General features: G+C 50.5%; 1 protein-coding gene across 1 annotated transcript; it reads left to right on the top strand.

Moving 5' to 3' along the window:
- Nucleotides 1-409: 409 nt before the first annotated feature.
- On the top strand, nt 410-12547 carry CACNG1 (calcium voltage-gated channel auxiliary subunit gamma 1). The gene is made up of 4 exons (XM_004041116.4): nt 410-745; nt 9787-9861; nt 10852-10989; nt 11795-12547. The coding sequence occupies exons 1-4, from the start codon at nt 517-519 to the stop codon at nt 12019-12021; spliced, it is 669 nt and encodes a 222-aa protein (XP_004041164.1). The 5' UTR covers nt 410-516; the 3' UTR covers nt 12022-12547.
- Nucleotides 12548-14474: the final 1927 nt, after the last annotated feature.

The following is a 14474-nucleotide window of genomic DNA, read 5'->3' as shown; positions in this document are numbered from 1 at the left end:
GACAGCCGTGCAGCCCACAGCTCCTGGTCTCCTCCCCTGGCCTGGGCTGCCCTTTCCCATCAGCCCAGAGCAGGCAGATCCCCACCCCCGGGGCCCTGCTGCCCACCTCTCGCCCTCTCCCAACTCAGGCACCCTGAGCTGCTACTCACAGAGGCCTCAATCTACCATCCAGAGCCTTCTCTCCTTGCCGCCCTGCCCTGCCGCACTGGGGTATTTCTGGCTCCCAGAGGGGCAGAAAACCCTGAAACCCGAGCAGAAGCTGTCCTCAGTGCCACGCCTGGAGACGGGCATTAATAGCAGCCTCCCTCAGGCCCCTGATGCGTCTGGGCAGCTGCTCAGCACGTCCCGCGTCCCTCAGCCCCAAGGCCAGCCCACTCTGGCTCAGCCAGGCACACTAAACTTAGTGGCCACTCCCAGCTCGACAACCACCGCCACCCCCCAAGCTCGGCTTGTCACCTGCCCTAGGAGACACAGCCGCCGGACCCTGCCCAGGGCACCCACGCCTCGGTGACCACCATGTCCCAGACCAAAATGCTGAAGGTCCGCGTGACCCTCTTCTGCATCCTGGCAGGCATCGTGCTGGCCATGACAGCCGTGGTAACCGACCACTGGGCTGTGCTGAGCCCCCACATGGAGCACCACAACACTACCTGCGAGGCGGCCCACTTCGGCCTCTGGCGGATTTGTACCAAGCGCATCCCCATGGACGACAGCAAGACCTGCGGGCCCATCACCCTGCCCGGGGGTAACGTACCCACCCTCCGTCCCAATCCCCACCTCCTGCTCTTCCCCGTCATCCCCCTGGCAAAGTTGCCCATGCGAAGGAAGGCAGGTTTCTCTGCCTAGAAATAGGGCAGCCGCCCAGCATTTTCTGCCCAGGGAAGAAGATATGAATTGCATGTGTGGTGCTGGTGGCTGGGGCTGGGTTGTAAGACGAGGGCGTTTGTCCCAGCTATTTCTGTCTGGCTGGACCTTGGGGCTTTTTGCCCAGAGCAGAGAGCTGGGCAGGCTCAAGAAAGGAACTGCAGCTCTACCAGCCCAGGGACTTCTGGGCCCCACCTGGTCACTCTCTCCCTGCAAAGAAAAGCTAGATGGCTCTGTGTCCTCAGGCTAGGGGGACCCATGGGGCTGGCAGGTTTGTTCCTGGCCTTAAGGCAGGAGAGGAGAGAGGACAGGCGATGGAATTTGCAGGGTCCTGTGCAGAATGAAAATGCAGGGTTCCTTGCTCCAAATTACCAAGGATTTCAAGGCAGTGACAGCAGCACATGAAACCACACATGGGCCCTTGTGGGCCCCGGGCCTGGAGCAGCTGCACAGGTTGAATGTCTGTGAAGCAGGACATGGCTGTAGGCTGTAGGTGAGCCACCTGCCCCCACCTTCTTTTTTTTTTTTTTTTTTTTTTGAGATAACTCTGTCGCTCAGGCTGGAGTGCAGTGGCACGATCTTGGCTCACTGCAACTTCTGCCTCCTGGACTCAAGCGATTCTCCTGCCTCAGCTTCCCCAGTAGCTGGGATTACAGGCATGCACCACCACACCCATCTAATTTTTGTACTTTCAGTAGAGATGGGGTTTCACCATGTTGGTCAGGCTGGTCTCGAACTCCTGACCTCAGGTGATCCACCTGCCTTGGCCTCCCAAAGTGCTGGGATTACAGACGTGAGCCACCATGCCCGACCTCCACCTGTCCTTTTGTCAGGACTTCAGTCCTCTATGCATCCTGTCTTAGCTCAGACCCTGTCAGAGTTACAGAGCATTTCCTCACCCTGTAATTTAAGCGTATTCCTCGATTTCCTACCGTGTGACCGAACCACACGTTGAAGGTAAGGTCTTTTTCAGGAGTACCTGGTAGTCGCATGACTAGCCTCTATTCTGCAAATGCAGAGGCTTCTGGATTCTTAGCAAATACAGCACTTTAGAGGAAAGAGTGCTCATGGAGACCAGGCGGCCAGGGATCTAATCGCCATTGCCCACTACCCTCAAATGACCATCCAGGGAGGACAAAGCTCATCTCAGCCTCTGCTTCTTCCTCTATAAAATATGGGACTGACTCTCAGCAATGTGAGATCCCTTCCCGGGCTTACAGACGCCCATCCACAGTGGCAGTGGAGTGGAGTGATGTCAGTGTGATGTCCCACCTGGTTTTCAGGATTATTTCCTCTTTTATCAGACTAGGTGTTCCTTGAAACCTGTCCTTCAAGGACACTGGGGCTGAGTCCCCAAAGATCTTGCAGTCTGCTTGTGAGGCAAAGAGCCCAGACCCCATCCTCCCTTGTCTCTGCTCCCTCTTCCTTCCCTCCTGCTTGCTCCAGAGATCCCCTCCCTTGTTCAGCCCCACTGGACGCCCAGAAGACTCGTAAGTGCCCAGCTGTTGTAGAAACACCAAGTCCCAGGGCTGAGAGTGACAGGTGTGGCCATGTGCTTGCAGGGTATCGCATAGCCCGGATGCCCATGCCCCTTGGCCACTGCTGAGCACACCCATAAACAGGAACAGCCTCCAGCCAACTCCCCTGGGCAGGGCAGGGCAGGGCAGGGCAGGGCAGGGCAAGGCAGCTTCTTCAGGGACCACACATGGGGACGTGCTGTTACAGTCCTGTTCACCCGTCTTTGGAACCATCTGCCTTTTAAAGTCAGAGCAGAGGACTGGGCAGTGAGCAGAATCCACACAAGGAAGAGACAGGCTGGTGAGAGGTGACTGGACCAATTGCAGGGGGCCAACAGGCATTGCTTGGCCTTGAGCCTGACAGGATCTACCTCTTTGACTCCTTAGCCTAACCAGCTATGAACCATACCTCCCACACTTGTGACACTGAGCACTACCTTTCCCCCAGTAATCTTCCAAAGTATGTTCCTGCCTTTTTCCCTCTCTTTTCTCTGCAAATGGACATCTTTCTCCTTCCCCATCTGCCCTTCTTGTGCTCCCGGGGACCACTCTTCTCTGGAGGGAGGAAGTGGGTTCATATGTGGCCCGTCATTTATTATTAACAACAACAATAATAATAATGGCACATACATGTAGCCCTGTGTGCCAAATATTGTTGTAAATGCTTTACATATATTAACTTTGAAAGACATCAGGAAAAAAAATGATAGAAAAAGAACCTCCAAAAATAATCTTCTCCATAAAAGTAATGAGAAGGCTGGCAGAAATGGTCAGAATCAACACTTTCAGAACTCTGGAAATTAACCAAAGTCTTGCAGCAATCCAGCAAGAAAAATGGGTGAATCTCAGGAGGACCAGTGAGTTCTGTGTTGTTTTAACTTGCCTTATTCCTGTTTCCCTTTCCCAGCTCCGTGGTAACCTTGCAAACCAACATTCCGTAATCACAGTGAAAATCAGCATCCCAGTAGCCTCTGGAGGGGACAGAATGGGGTTGGATCAAAGGCCCATTCCCAGAGAGTTGTCATTATTTGAACTGTCTGGTGATTCCCCGAAAACCCCCACTTGAGAAGCTGTTTCTGTTTGACCTGACTCTGAGCTCATCCAGTGCAAATAGTCTTTCTCCCTGGGGATGTTTGTTGAAAATAATTAGAGATGATTGATTAACATCATGGCTGTCTGAGGCAGTAGATAACAGTTAGGGAAAACAACAGGCTAACCAAAAAACTGGAGACTGAAATGTCCATAAGTTGCTTTGAAAAGCTCCAACATATTCCTGGGAATCTAGGAGGCCACAGGCATGCACAATGCTATATGCATGCTCAGGAAAGACCTGAGAAGGCCCTAAGCACTCTCTGCCTTATCTTGAGGCTCTGTTCAAGCAGGAAGTGAAGGCTAAGGCAGAGATGTGGGTGGCTTAGCTGAGCATGAAAGTCATATGCACAGAGCCCCTCAGTAACTGGGAGAGGCATTGTTGCCAAGCATTTTAGGAAATTTATAATTGGTCACTAAGCTAATTGAACAGGGATCTCAGTGGTCACACATGACAAAAAACACATACTTTACCATCTCAGTTCAAAAAAGTCACTAAACAAACAACGGGAACAAATCTTCAAGAAGGGGGAACAACTGATTTCCAGAGTTGCCACATTATATTGTTTAAAAAATACTGGCTGGGTGTGGTGGCTCACTCCTGTATTCCCAGCACTTTTGGAGGCCAAGTGAGAGGACTGCTTGAGGCCAGGGGTTTGAGATCAACCTGGGCAATATAGCAAGACCCTGTCCCTACCAAAAAAAAAAAAAGAAAAAACCACAAAAAATCCAGGAGTGGTGGCATGTGCCTGTAATTCTAGCTACTCCCAAGGCTTAGGTGAGGGAATTGTTTGATCCCAGGAGTTAGAGACTACAGTGAACTATGATCATGCCACTGCACTCCAGCCTGGGTGACAGAGCAATATTCTGTCTCTAAATAAATAAATACATACATAAATAATACAAGACATGCAAAGAACTAAAATGATATGGGGCATACATGGGGCAGGGAGAAGTCAATAGATCCATAAGGAAGCCAGATATTGGACTTACTAGACAAAAACTTTAAATCTGCTATAGTAAATATATCCAAAGAAAAAACAATCAAAACAAAGATGAAAATGATGCCTCATGAAATAGAAACTATCAATTAAGACACAGAAATTATTTTTAAGGACAAAATAGAAATTCTGGAGTTGAAAAGTACAATAACTAAAATGAGAAATTCACTAGAGGGGCTCAATGGTATATCTGAGCAGGCAAAAGAATCAGTGACCTTTAAGATAAGTCAGTTGAGATTAGCCAGTCTGAGGAGCAGACAGATAAAAAGAATAAAGAAAAATGAAGAGAGCCTCAGAGACTTATGGGACACCATCAAGTTTATGTAAAGGGAGTCCCAGAAGGAGAGGGAAAGAGAGAAAGGAGCAAAAAAGGTATGTGAAAAATAATGTCCAAAAGCTTCCCAAATTGGATGAAAAACGTTAAAAATCGACAAATTTATGAAGCTCAATGAACTCCAGGTAGAATAAACTCTAAGGGATCCACATCTAGACACATGATAATCAAACTGTTGAAAGATAGAGACAGAGAATCTTAAAAACTGAAAGAAGCAACTCACCACGTATGAGGAATCCTTAATAAGATGAACAGCCAATTTTTCCCCAAATCTATGGAGGCCAGAAGGTGGTGGGATGACATACATATATTAGCTCGCCTAATCCTCACAGAAACCTCCGTGAACGCCATGCTATTATCATCATCCCAGTCTTATAGATAAAGAAAATCAACCACTGAGAGGTTGAGATAGTTGACAAGGTAACACAGGTGATGAGCAGAGCAGCCAGGACTCACACTCAGACCCTAACATTCACCGTTTTAGTGAATACATTAACTACTTTACAACAACCCAGTGAGTGGGTTCTTATTCTACAGGTGGGTCTCATTCTACAGGTGGGTCTCATTCTACAGGTGGGTCTCATTCTACAGGTAGGAACAGGGAGGCTGAGCATAGCCTTCCCCAGGCTAACCAGCTAACAAATAGAGGTTCTCCACCCAAGTCTTGAATCCAGAGCCTCCTTTCCCTCCAGTTCCTTCTCACACCCTCTATTGTGCATGAAAACACAGCTCCTAAAAGCTCTGACCCAAGTGAACACAAGAAGTCCAGCTTTTGACATGGCATAGTTTGAGGGCAGCTGGACCAGAAGCTGGTGCAGTGGAGCAGACTTCTCAAGGTCCCACTTAGTCTTAAAATGTTGGAGGCTCAGTGGGCAAGAGTTGTCTAATTTTTCCAAATTAGACAGTCTTAGACTCCAAACAGTCTTAGAAGGACTTCCATGTACAAGATCAACATCCAAGACCAATTCCAATGCCTCCAGAATGAGAGTAGGAGCCTCTCCCAAAGGAGAGACTATGTGTTCTGAAAGTCCAAATGAACCCGCAAAGAGGCCATCCCCTGCCCTTGGGCTGGGTGAAGTGCTGCTTCTTTCAGGCTCTGCCTTTTCAGGGCAAGAAGGCAGGTTGCCCCAGGGCCCACTTTGCCTAGTGCCCCATTTTCCCTACTGGTCCATCTTCTCTCAGTGCGGGAACTGGGATTGTATAAAAGAGCATGATACTGCTGACCCCAGGAATTTCATGGGCTCACTTCACCACCCACAGAAGTCCATGCCAGAGGCCTAGGCCAAAGCCAGGCTTCTCCCATGGAAGAGCAGTGCTCTGAAGCTCTAGGGTCAGGTCTTGGAGATTTCCAGCCCATTTTATAAAATTCTTCAATCAGAGATGTGGAAGGAGACACAGCCCAGAGAAACCACTGTTGGGAGCTGATAGAACTTCTTTTACCAAAAGGCTAAAAACAACACTGACATCAATGCAAGTTAGAGGCTTCCTTGCACCCCTAAAGTACCAGTTTCTTTGGTTTTGGACAAATCCACAAAGTATCTTTGAATATATGAAAGTCTCCATGGACGGTCACTTGGCACACTGATACATTCTCAGTGATAACCCAAGGCATCCACTAATCCTGCCAGCTGTTCCAACTATCAAAGAAAGATCCCTATTAACTCAAGTTCATCTTGGAGCTAAATGTGGCTTCTGCTCTAATTCTTTGAAACTGGCACACTACACATGGTTCTGCAGTTACTGATGCCCTTAACCAGAACACTGGGTTAGCCAGACTATTCCATCCCCCAGTCAAGTCTGAGAGCTGAGTTCACCATATTTTTAATGAATAACCCATTTAATATTTTTAAACCGCTGAGTCTTACAGAAATAAGGAGATTAAAATCAGCATAAGCCATTTGCAGAGACAAAGGAGAATGGCACGACCTCAGAGTTCCTAACACCCCAGATCATCATCCTGGCATTGGAATCTTTGCTGACTTAGTCGGAAGCAAAGCTGCAATCCCTGAGCTTTGTGTAAGTGTGATGGAAGCCAGGGCAGCGGGGCAGAGAGGGGCATCCCAGAGGCAGAGGCAGGAAGACTGAGAGTCTGCACAGGACCGTCACAGTCCCTCTCCTCTTGACCCATGACTAAGATGGGTCCACCTCGGATGTCCTTCCTCTTTATGTTGCCCTGGATGCTCAGTTTCCCAAATAATATCCACCTAGACCCAGGAACAGGGCAGGGAGGGAAGGGGCTCATAGTAGGGTCTGTCCATCTGAACAGGACCCTGCACCCTCTTGAGTAACATGGGCAGATGCCTGGCCTGATTTTTCCTAAATGAGGCCTGGGTCTGACGTGCCCCCACCCCTACGGGGGCCTTCAGAGACCATGAAAGGGTTTATGGTCTCCAATGGGCAGCCACATAGCCCGGGAGTGGATGTTTCTCCCAGGTTCAGGGCAGGAGACACCGGTCTTTTTCACGTGCTAAGCCCAAGAAAGGGGACAGGGTTGGCCCATCAGTCCTCAGGCCCCCAGTTCAGCCATGTAAGAGTGAAGCTGAGGCTTCCTGATACCCTGAGAAGGAATCCTACCCACTGGAGGCCCCCTCCCTCCATTTGAGGACACTTAATGGAGAAGAGGGAGGAGGAACATTGTACCTGGACCACCAAAAGAAAAGCATCCCCCCAGAAGCTCACAACCTGGCTCCTGCAGACACGTAGCCTACCCCTGTGTCTGAGTTAAGATCATTTCTATCCAAGCAGCCAGCAGCCAGGCGGAGCCTGGCGTTTATCTGGTGGGGATTTGGTGAGCCAAATGCTACCTGTGTGAGAGTAACCTCAGCAACCCACCAGGTGCAAACAGCTGTGCCCCAGCAAGGCACTCCATGGCCCCATCTCAGGGCCCTCCGCTGGGAAGGATTTTAACTTATGGCTTTTGAGCAGTCAGGGAGGCAGCTGACCGTGAAATACACTTGAATTCAGTCAATTCTGACAACTGAAATTGGCCCTTCAAGAATGAAACAGAAACAGAAATGTTTCTTTGTCCAGAGGGAGACACATAGAGACTTATGACATAGCATAGGCCATTTTGAAGCAGTGATTCGAGAGATCTACAGCCAATAATCTAACAAATAGAAGAGATCTGCATTATGCTTTAAAATAGCACCGGATGCCCAGAGAGAATAGCAGAGCACCAATTCTGACATCACCACCAGCAGTCAGACACCCCAGGTAACGTGGTTCAAAAGGAAAGTGATTTAAATATAGAAGCACACAGAGAAGGCTGTTTATGCCAGGAACGGGTACTGCTGCTAAACCAGATCCCATCTCCAGGGGTCATTTCCTTCCTCAACCTCAGGAGAGGCAGCAGCCCTGGCTCTGGGGGGAAGGAGGGGAATGGTATGAGACCACAGCCTTAAAGTGCAAGAAGAATGATTTAGGTCCGGTTAAAGAAAGCCTTCATCCCAAAGAAAAGCCTTGGTATCACTGCAGGTACATTTCCAGAAATAACTAGGCATCAACCACCTTATGAGCATCTAAATGAAGCCTGGAAGTGAAGAAATGAATTGACAAACTAGACACCATCTCAACTAGAGAAAGAGATGTTTTTCTATTTAAGGGTCACGGACCCACAGGAAAAGAAATCAATGAAGGGCCTCCACAAATAAAAAGCAAACTAATTTAGTTTTGGAAGGAAACATAATATAAAATAACCCATTCATCCACTTCCTAAATCAAGAGCAAAGAAGATAAACTGTATTTAGCAAGAAATAAGACTGTGCTTTTTTTTTTTTTTGAGATGGAGTCCCACTCTGTCACCCAGGCTGGAGTGCAGTGACACGACCTCAGCTCACTACAACCTCTGCCTCCTGGGTTGAAGCAATTCTCCTGCCTCAGCCTTCTAAAGTGCTGGGATTACAGGTGTGAGCCATCGCGCCCGGCCTGTGCTTTGATTTTATAGTATACCTAGCTATGAGAGAGAGACTGAAAGAGAAAAATGGAAGTGAAATTATATTTTAAATCAGCATGAATTTCCTTGTGCTGAGCCCCTCCCCTCTCCCTCATCAAATTCAGATTTGCATTCCTACTGCCCACAGACTTTCCATAGCTTTTATGGCAATTATCAGGTGGGCCAAGCGGCTTTGTGGGGGCAGGTCTCATCTGGGCTGTCTCGCAAAGACCAGGGACCCAGTGAAACCACATGATGGTCACATTCAGCCCTCATAGGGGTTCCATCTGCATCCAGGCCATCCCAATGGCCACTCGGAAAAAGCCCTTTGCAGGGCATTTTAAGGGGCCTGGAGCAGGGTTCCCATCCTGGCTGCACATCAGGATCTCCCAGAAAGCTTTTGAAAAACGCTGTTTCCCAGGTCCCACCAATGAACCAGGGTGTGTCTGGATTCTGATGAGAAACACAGTCCCAGGTTTGGGGTTGATCCAGGGTTTCTCAAACTTGACACTCTTGATATTTTGGCCTGGATCGTTCCATGTTGGGAGGACCTGTCCTGTGTGTCTTGGGATGTTCAGCAACGTCTGTGGCCTCTACCAGCTGGGTGCCAGGTGTACCCCTCTCACCACCACCATAACCCCAGGCATCGCCAAGTGTCCCCTGGGGGGGCAGAATCGGCCCCAACAGAGACTGCTGTTTGGTTCTTTGTTGATTGTGCACCCTGCACACCCTGAAAAATGGCTTGAGCCTGGGCCTCGCTTACCCTGTCTGCCTAATGGGGTGCAGAACCCACAGGCCGTCTGCCCTGCAGACTCATCCAGCCTCAGCTCCCTGAAGACCTCCCAGCCCTCCAGGCAACCTCATTATCCCACTGAGATGTTGTTCTAAGGGTCAAAGACAGATGTTTCAGCCCAGATTAAGGATCTGGGGAGAAGAGAGGCTGCCAGAGCCCCCTGCATGCCGAGCAGAATGACACCACGCTCTCTGCCAGGCCTCTGTCCTTGCTACGGGTTGCTCCCCTCAACTCACAGTCTGTCTCCTTCTTTGCAGAGAAGAACTGTTCCTACTTCAGGCATTTTAACCCCGGCGAGAGCTCGGAGATCTTCGAATTCACCACTCAGAAGGGTGAGCCTGGGTGGAAAGGGGTCTGGGGTGACAAGAGGGGACTTCTGTGTCGTGCACCACTGGGCCAGAAAGTCACTGGCAAAAGCACTGACTTCCTCATGCCTGCTGAGAAGAAGCCCGTGGTGCATTTGAACAACAGCCTTGTCACCTCCCCGCTCCAGAGGCCCCAGGCAGCCGCCTTCCATCTCCAGGGCCCAGAGCTTCCACACCTCGGGGCCAGGGAGCATTTGCAGAAGCAGCACCTCCTGGTAGGCTCCTACACAAGGGCAGCTGTTGTGACGGGAGCTGTGGATGTGGAACAAGTGCTCAGAAGCCCCGTGGTGGCTCTTGGTGGGATGTGATAGTTAGAGTCTGCAGGGACAGTCTGAGTCCCTCCCTGGCCTAGAAATCCCTCCCTGAGTACCAGGAGGGTGCGGTGGGCTCTGGGAGCTTTTCAGGATCCGCAGAGCTCAGACACACACCCACTGTCGGGAGTACAGACCCGTGCCTGCCTGCGCCCAGACAGCTGCACACAGGGTGAGTGGGCAGACACACACACACTGACACACACAGACACACACAACACAGATACACACACACAATGACACACACAAGACACAGATGCACAGAGACACTGACACACACGCACGATGACACACAAAATGACACACAGTGACACACACAGACACACACTGACACACAGATGCACACATACAATGACACACACAAGACACACACACAGACACACATTGACACGTACAATGACACAGACACAGAGACACACACTGACACATACGCATGACAATGACACACACAGACACTGACACACACACAGATACATACAATGACACACACAAGACACACACAGACACAGAGACACACACTTGACACACACACAATGACACACACAGACACTGACACACACACTGTGGTGCATGGTGTGGTCCCTAACCAGCCACGACGAGAGCTCCCGGGCTGAGGCCACATGCTGGGTGTCCCTTGTGTTTGCAGAGTACAGCATCTCGGCAGCTGCCATCGCCATCTTCAGCCTTGGCTTCATCATCCTGGGCAGCCTCTGTGTCCTCCTGTCCCTCGGGAAGAAGAGGGACTATCTGCTGCGACCCGCATCCATGTTCTACGCCTTTGCAGGTAGACTGGGGGCTCTGCCTGAGCGCCAGGGCTGGGGGACCATGTCGCGGGGGATTCTCCGCTCCACCCTCATGCCCACCGCGAGATTTGGGTGAGGGGCATTTCCCAGGCTCCATCCCCATCCAGGGGCAAACCTGGCCAGGCCGTCAGCGACTCCAGGTGGGTTGGAGGGAGACAGAGCTTGGCGGTTTGTCCATTCCTCCCCACGACTCAACCCTCAAGGCCCCAAAGAAACTGCCCAGAGAATGATTAACAAAAGAAGGAAAGAAACGTGGTCACCTTTCTTTGTTTTTCTTGGGGGACGAGGAAGAGGGTCTCACTCTGTCATCCAGGCTGGAGTGCAGTGGCATGATCACAGCTCACTGCAGCCTTGAACTCCTGGGTTCAAGGGTTCCTCCCACCCCAGCCTCCTAGTAGCTGGGACTACAGACGTGAACCACCACACCTGGCTAATTTTTCATTTTATTTTAATTTTTTGTAGAGACAGAGGGCTCATCACTATGTTGCCCAGGCTGGTCTCAAACTCCTGGCCTCAAGCGATCCTCCTGCCTCAGCCTCCCAAAGTGCTGGGATTTCAGGTGTGAGCCACCACACCTGGCCACATGGTTGCCCTTCTGAGGGATGCAGGAATAGGGTGGTGGTCGGACAAATGGATCCTTCTGCAGGTTCCCAGCTAGAACCTGCCTTGAGGCAGCTTTTCCCCCAAGGCTAGGTCACCGCCTCCTCCATGCACACAGGTTGGGGTGGGGCTGGTGGCTACGGCAGACGCCCCTCGGTCCCTGAGCATGCCTGGCTCTGCCCCCAGGTCTCTGCATCCTCGTCTCGGTGGAGGTCATGCGGCAGTCGGTGAAGCGCATGATTGACAGTGAGGACACCGTCTGGATCGAGTACTATTACTCCTGGTCCTTTGCCTGCGCCTGTGCCGCCTTCGTCCTCCTCTTTCTCGGCGGTCTCGCCCTCCTGCTGTTCTCCCTGCCTCGAATGCCCCAGAACCCATGGGAGTCCTGCATGGATGCTGAGCCCGAGCACTAGCCCTCCTGCGGCCCTAGCGACCCTCAGGCTTCTTCCCCAGGAAGCGGGGTCTTGGCCTGGAACCTTCCAGAGAGGAGGCGGGAGCAATTTTAGCTCCACCCTGCTCCCATCTGCCCCCCTGCAACAGTCGCAGGCTGCTTCCTCTCTCTGAGCTCCTCTGGGCTGCCACAGGATCCCCTGGGAATAGAGCAAGACATGAGTCCCAACCTGGCCACAGTTGGGGGAGGCAGAGCCCGCAGGTGGACAGGTGTTTGCAGGGGCCCAACCTCCCCTGGAGCTCAGAGGTGTCCCCACTGTACCAGCCTCTGATAAGCTGCCTCCAGTTGTCCTTTATGAACATTGCAGGGACAACCTGTGTTTGCCAGCTGGGTGTTCCGTGTAAATAGCCAGCCTGTCTCTTTCTCGGTGATAAAACACACCCTCTCTGGTGAGCCCAGCGTCCCCTCCTTGGCTTCCAGGAGCCCTGGGAAGCATTTTTAACTGGGTAGAATCTGACTGTGGCTTGAAATAAAAAGCTCTCAGAAAACTCATTCTTTCCTGGCGCCTTGCATAGAAATCGCTCGGATTCCCAGTCACATCAGGGGCTCCCCTGACGCCGAATGAGAAGGGAAGGCAGGTCACCTGGGTATGTTGAGGTCTTTTGTGGGGACAAGAGGGCAATGCACGTGGCTTAGAGGCTCTGAATTCCAACTCGTATCTCTAGGCCCTGAGACTGTTTTCGGGGGAAACTAGAAACCCTCTGATGAAGCAAGGGTGTTAAAAATAGGAGGGGTTATTTCTAGAGCCTGGCATGCTACGCACCTGGTGCCAACACAGCGCTAAAGCAGCCAGCCAGTGTCTGATTTCTGATGTTGGATTTTTCTTGTGAAGAACATCAGGAAGCAGGGCTTAGCAATTAGACACTTAGGGCCACATGGAGAGCCATGATTTGCACTCTTCTGCCTTCCAAAACCCCGCAGTACTTGCCCAGGCTTCCGAAGTGGAGTTCAGACATGATCGGCAGATGGGATCCTTGCCTTGCACCCCAGAGAACCCACTGGAGTTCATGCTTCTAGGGCAGGGTTTGGCAAACTATGGCCCGTAGGCCACACCTGGCCTGCCCCCTCTTGCTGTATGGCCCACAAGCAAAAGGTAGTTTTTACAGTTTTAAATTGTTAAAAAAATAAATAAAAATTTTTTTAAAAAAAAGGCCAAGCGCAGTGGTTCACGCCTGTAATCCCAACACTTTGGGAGGCCAACATGGGTGGATCACAAGGTCAGGAGTTCAAGACCAGCCTGGCCAAGATGATGAAACCCCATCTCTATTAAAAACACAAAAAATTAGCCGGGCATGGTGGCACGTGCCTGTAATCCCAGCTACTCGGCAGGCTGAGGCAGGAAAATTGCTTGAACCCAGGAGGCAGAGGTTGCAATGAGCCGAGATCACGCCATTGCACTCCAGCCTGGGCAACAGAGTGAGACTCCATCTCAAAAAACAAAACAAAACAAAAAAAACCCCAAAACAATCAAGGAACTGGGCATCACGGCTCACACCTGTAATTTCAGTAATTTGGAAGGCTGAGGCAAGAGGATTGTTTGAGGCCAGGAGTTTGAGACCACCCTGGGCAACACAGCAAGACTCCATCTCTACAAAAAATAAAAATAAAATAATTTACAGATAAAAAGAAGAATATCTCATGACACATGAAAATGATAAGAAATTCACATCTCAATGTCTGTAAATAAAGTTAGATTAACACCCAGCCACGCCCATTCTATGGCTGCTTTCGTCACCATTGAGTAGTTTCAACAGAGATCTTCCATCCCGCAATGCTGAAAATATTTACTATCTGACCCTGTATGAAAAATGTGTGATTACGCCTGTTCTGGAGGAAAACTACAACCATCAGCCCCCATATCAACCTCTTACTGGTCCCATCTAAAAGCTGAGGGGAAGTTCATTATTTCAGTTCGCCTGCGGTATCTCGGGGGTGTGGGCTGGGCTAGGAGGGGTGTCAGAGGAGACTCACTCAAAGACGCAAAGATCCAGCCAGGAAACAAACTTGCTCCAGGTAAAGGAGAATCAGAAGATGACTGTCCCGGCCAGCCAGGGAGCTGGGGCCACAATTTATGAGTAAGAAGGAAGAGAGATAACTTCATCCCATTGATAACCATTTTGGAGGTTGATATTATTGGTGTTTTTTTTTTTTTCTTTTTTGAGACAGGGTCTCACTTTGGAGTACAGTGCCCAGGCTGGAGTACAGTGGCACAATCACAGCTCACTATAGCCTCGAGTTCCTGGGCTCAAGTGATCCTCCTACCTCAGCCTCCCAAGTAGTAGGGACTGCAGACGTGCGCCACCACACCCAGCTAAATTTTTTTTGTTTTTTGTTGAGACAGGGTTTCAATATGTTGCCCAGGCTGGTCTCTAACTCCTGGGCTCAAGCGATCCGCTAGCCTTGGCCTCCCAAATT

The sequence above is a fragment of the Gorilla gorilla genome, chromosome 4 (genome assembly GCF_029281585.2).
Source record: "Gorilla gorilla gorilla isolate KB3781 chromosome 4, NHGRI_mGorGor1-v2.1_pri, whole genome shotgun sequence".
Classification (NCBI taxonomy): domain Eukaryota; kingdom Metazoa; phylum Chordata; class Mammalia; order Primates; family Hominidae; genus Gorilla; species Gorilla gorilla.
The sequence above is the reverse complement of the archived record's forward strand: the minus strand, read 5'-3'. Positions and strand labels throughout refer to the sequence as shown.

Bases quoted from the DNA above. Each gene is read 5' to 3' on its own strand.
- CACNG1 (XM_004041116.4), top strand. From the start codon at position 517: ATGTCCCAGACCAAAATGCTGAAGGTCCGCGTGACCCTCTTCTGCATC. The intron at 746-9,786 runs GTAACGTACCCA...CCTTCTTTGCAG, and splicing joins GCCCATCACCCTGCCCGGGG to AGAAGAACTGTTCCTACTTC. The intron at 9,862-10,851 runs GTGAGCCTGGGT...TTGTGTTTGCAG, and splicing joins CGAATTCACCACTCAGAAGG to AGTACAGCATCTCGGCAGCT.